The sequence below is a fragment of the Dendroctonus ponderosae genome, unplaced genomic scaffold, assembly GCF_020466585.1.
Source record: "Dendroctonus ponderosae isolate FM_Combo_2020 unplaced genomic scaffold, Dpon_F_20191213v2 Dpon_F_20191213_9, whole genome shotgun sequence".
Lineage (NCBI taxonomy): Eukaryota > Metazoa > Arthropoda > Insecta > Coleoptera > Curculionidae > Dendroctonus > Dendroctonus ponderosae.
The window spans coordinates 9,251,540-9,255,882 of record NW_026019116.1 but is presented as its reverse complement, the minus strand read 5'-3'; the positions used below and the strand labels follow the sequence as shown (position 1 = coordinate 9,255,882).

The 4,343-nt window shown below is 37.5% G+C and overlaps 2 protein-coding genes across 2 annotated transcripts; one reads left to right on the top strand and one right to left on the bottom strand.

The window, feature by feature from the left end:
• Positions 1-804: 804 nt before the first annotated feature.
• On the top strand, positions 805-2,478 carry LOC125505667 (GTP-binding protein RAD-like; the record flags this gene model as incomplete). The annotated part of the gene is given in 2 exon segments (XM_048669913.1): positions 805-955; positions 1,019-2,478. Coding segments are annotated over 2 exon segments (266 nt in total), but the record flags the coding sequence as incomplete, so codon positions are not given.
• Positions 2,479-2,582: 104 nt separating this feature from the next.
• LOC109538905 (engulfment and cell motility protein 1) lies at positions 2,583-4,226 on the bottom strand (the record flags this gene model as incomplete). Its single annotated transcript, XM_048669911.1, is given in 6 exon segments — positions 2,583-3,150; positions 3,204-3,455; positions 3,508-3,623; positions 3,677-3,804; positions 3,863-4,008; positions 4,065-4,226. Coding segments are annotated over 6 exon segments (1,052 nt in total), but the record flags the coding sequence as incomplete, so codon positions are not given.
• Positions 4,227-4,343: the final 117 nt, after the last annotated feature.

Sequence of the window (4,343 nt, the reverse complement as noted above, 5' to 3'; positions counted from 1 at the left end):
TTTACATTAAGCTCAAGTATTCGTTTGAAAATCGTACCGCGTCGCCCTAAGCCGGATTTATTCTGAAATTCAACAAGCGCGAAACTAAGGATGGTCGGTATTTAACGTAACCGCTAAAATAACGTTGTTACAAACGTGTAACCTGAAACGGTAGTTACAGCTAGCCGATTTAACCGGTTGTTTTTGGAACAGTCTCATAAACCAGAAAAGGCCGTTTGCAACAGCACAGAACCGATGCGACACCGTCGAGCGATCGATCCAGCTGCAGCCGTTTGCCGACTTAAACCGTTCTTTTGGAACCGTCCCATAAACCTGAAAAAGTGGTTCGCGTCAGCACAGAACCGATGCCAATCCAAATTAGATTTTTAAACATTTTTCCAAATAAAGCGTATATTTTATTTGATCAGTTTTTATTTATATATTTTATCTAGGTTATTATCAGTTCCTTTGTTCTTTAAGCAGGTACTTTTGACCCATGTTTTGGTTTCCATTTTAGAATATTTTATTTCATCTAAAAGCATTAGTGAAGAATTAGTCTTTTAATAAACTAAATCATTATTTGTCATTACTATTTCTACAATCACCATCATCATTGCGCATGTTTAATGAAAAGTTTTAAAAGTAACATGTTCCTTTTGGAACCTATTACCAACGTGAACTGGAACGTTGGAACCTTGTTACAGAAAAATAACCGTTTATTCCACCTGCCATTTACATTGTTTCTAGTCTATTATATCATGTACGTTTTATTGAGTAATTTTAGTTTGCCAAACATTTTAAACGTGTCATTTTTGTATGTTTTAGATGGCAAGTGCTTGGCATGCACGTCCAGAGCGAAATTTATAGAGATTTCGGTGGGGATCAACCACAACGTCGATGAGCTTCTAGTCGGCATTCTGACACAAATTAGACTGAAAGTATTAAACTATGACGAACATGGGCATCAACAACAATGGTGAGACTGACTGTTGGCTATTTTTGTGCAACGTTTGTCACATTTTCCTTTACCTTCTGTTAGGTACAAAAGCAGAAATATGATAAAGGCCAGTATGAAGGCCAGGCAGATGTTCACGTGGCTCTTTGGCAAAGAAGATTCAAAGTTCAAAAACTGTGAGAATCTTCATATCCTATAAACTGTGAAGGTGCTGAGATTTGGGGGTCCGTCTATGCTCATACTTTACCCTAATCCAATTTGGGTTAAATGTTTTTTTTAATGTATACGAGTTTGAATCGTTTCGGCGCTGAACGTCTTGACAAATACATCAGCATATAGGAACAAAGAAATTAAAAAGATGATTTTTATGTACTATTTTCACATTAATGTTAATTTGTTAAGTGTGATGCGACTCCTAATCTAAATGCAGCCAAGTAGGTAGTTGTAAGTTTCAAAATCAAATCTAATGTAACCGGTGGGCCAATTTTCTAAAATGTGCTTACCTATCAACAATTGATAAACGTCGTCTTTTATATGCATTCTGGGCCAAAGTAATTATACAGGGTTAATTATTAGGGTTTATCATATCCTTATAAAACAGATGAAAATAAGCAGCATTTGCGAAAATTCTAACTATTTCATCTGTTTAAGTAAAACTTATAATACAATTTTAAGAGTGTATATTTCTCACTATCTAAATACAGGGTGATACAAAAACAGATGATGCACAGAACACAAGGACACATTAAACCAATGGTTCACTGAACACCGGTACAAATGAGCCGGAGTTCATTAACCGAATACGAAAAGCTGCTCGAGAATAGTGCACAATAACGCACTAACTTGTTTGGACTTAAAGACTGAAATGTATGTTTATTTGTATACATATCAATTCGAGGTTATGAGGACCCTAAAGAACAATTTCTCTTGACAATTTTGACGTTCCGAGAGAGAATTTTTCTGTATTTTTCCATGGTTGCCGGAGTTTTTAATAATTACCAAGCAACAGGCTTTTACTTAATGTTAATTATTTACAGATTACCTTGAAAACCATTGTTGCCATGCTTCTGATACAGTTTTATGCAAATTTCTCAGTTTTTAAAAACATTTTTTTTGTACTCCAATAACACTCCCAGACAACACCTCCAGGGGAATGACGCCAATTTTAAATCACCCTGTATATTCAAATCTTTATTCGGTACTGCGATAGGACAAAGGTTTCTTCACTTTTTTATGCAAACTTGTACATGAAAATACAGTATTTTAACTAGATTTTTAAGTACTATACATGATTCAAGCTACAGGTTTTTTGCAAATGAAAAAATCTACCATTAAGGTTCATTATTCGTTCTTCCGCTCAGCCATGAGTAATATATTTTTCAAATTGAAAAATGATTCTAATAAGGCCTTATTTTAAACCACATATTTGTTAATCGACTTACTTTAGATAGCTTAACATTATTTTTATTGTTACCTTTTGTACATCTATTTCCCCTATATACTTTCGACAATAATAAATGTTGTACATGTTGTATAAATAAGAATTCAAATCGTATTCGCTGTCCCAAACCTTGAAAAACTAACACATTTCGAAGCGTTGTATAAGCAAGCAATGCTTAGACACCAAATGAAAATGAAACAGAGCAGCATTGCTTTATATACTTTATTTGATTATGATATGAGTAAAACATGCACTTATTCTACAATAATACATTGATGCAGCTTTGGTGAGATGCTAATAGAAAAGTATAAAAATGAGCTGTAAATAGTAAAGCTAACAGTGCAATTGAACTACTGGTCTATCAACTAAATTTAAAACTATTATATTGCGTAAAATGCCCTAATGTAAATATCAGTTCTAATTAAAACGTACTTGTAAATAAAATTGGTCTTTGGAAAATTCAGATCAAACATATAAAAGTTAAAAATATCAACTGGTTCACATTCACAAAAATGATTCCGTTTATGTTACTTCAAGTCGTAGCAGAAATGATAGTGCGGAGGATCTGGAGGAATTGGCGGAGGATCTTGAGGAATCGCCACCCCTTCTGCGTCCAGCAGGCGCAATTTGATCTCCATGCTCAGGAGAGTGTCTAGATCCTTCTCCGTTTCCTTGCTCGTCATTCTCTGGCCTAAAAGCCCGTTTATTCCGTCTGTCCAATACGCCAACGTTAGGTCATCCGGAGCTACACAATCCAAACTTTGAAGATCCACACCTACGGGAATACGTGCTTGTAAGAGGCAAACCCTCTGTAGAACACCAACGTACCTTCAAGTGCCAGAGAAAATGCCAACTGGGTGTGGGAAGCTTTCTTTCCACGCATATGCGGACACTCTTTTCCTATCAGTAGAGCTCTAATGTCGCTTACCGCCAACTTGGATGGTAATTCCTCTGCGCTTGGAGTGGATTTTTCGTCGCAGTCTCCGTAATGCAGAATCTTGTGATTGGGCGAGAGGCGCATATACCAAAATTTGTCCTTTATACGTTGCCCCCTAGGGGAATACTTGGTGAACCTTGTGCCTGTGGGGGAATAGTTGGGGGCCCGATATCCATATAGTTTTGCTGTACCAACCTTCTACCAGATATCCCAGACGCTGCTGTTTGATCAGGCTTAAAATCTCGGGCGTGATTAACTCCCGTAGTTCCACAACAGGCTTAGCGTGGCTCTCCCATTCTTCTCTTGTGTTCCTTGAGTGAAAACCCGAATCAAACTAAGTGCTGGCGATAAGTAAGCTCTATACCTTTCCAGCTGCCAGAGTTGAGTAATTTCCGAGTACGTTAACGACTGCAACTTCGTCTTAAGCTGGTCTAGAGAAGACGGCGACATTTCTAAGGCTCTGCTGATCTGTTCTCGTACGACTCCAGCTACCTAGAGAGCGCACGTAAATTTATCCGAAATTCGGACGCGTTGTAAGATCTTTTGATACCTTGCCAAAATCTTCAGCTGTGGCTCTCATTTCCTTCCAAGTTTTGTTCAGCAAAACGATGCATATGCAGTAGCACTCCTCAAACGGATGGTCATGCGTGAAAAAAAGCGGTTGATAAGCAACACATTGTTCCGACGGTGCTTCGCCTACTCAAAGTAATAAAATAAGTACTAAATCAAGATCAAGTTCGTAAAGACTTTGCCTATTTTCAATAACTCGCACAAGATCCTAACCAGCTCCACACTAGCTCTACCGAATGGGCACTCATGCTCATCAGCGCGACAACTGTTCTCCAAGACTAGTTTCGTGTAGTTTTCTGCATGGTTTCTCGCAAAATATATCATACAGTCCAGCGCCAATAAGCCTTGAATGTATTACAAACTTCATCAGTCATTTATTGTCTCTATTTATCAATCAAAATACGTTTCGGTGTATTTTTCCACCATCATCAGTTTTTATGTGTAGCGTTGTTGCTGCTTTA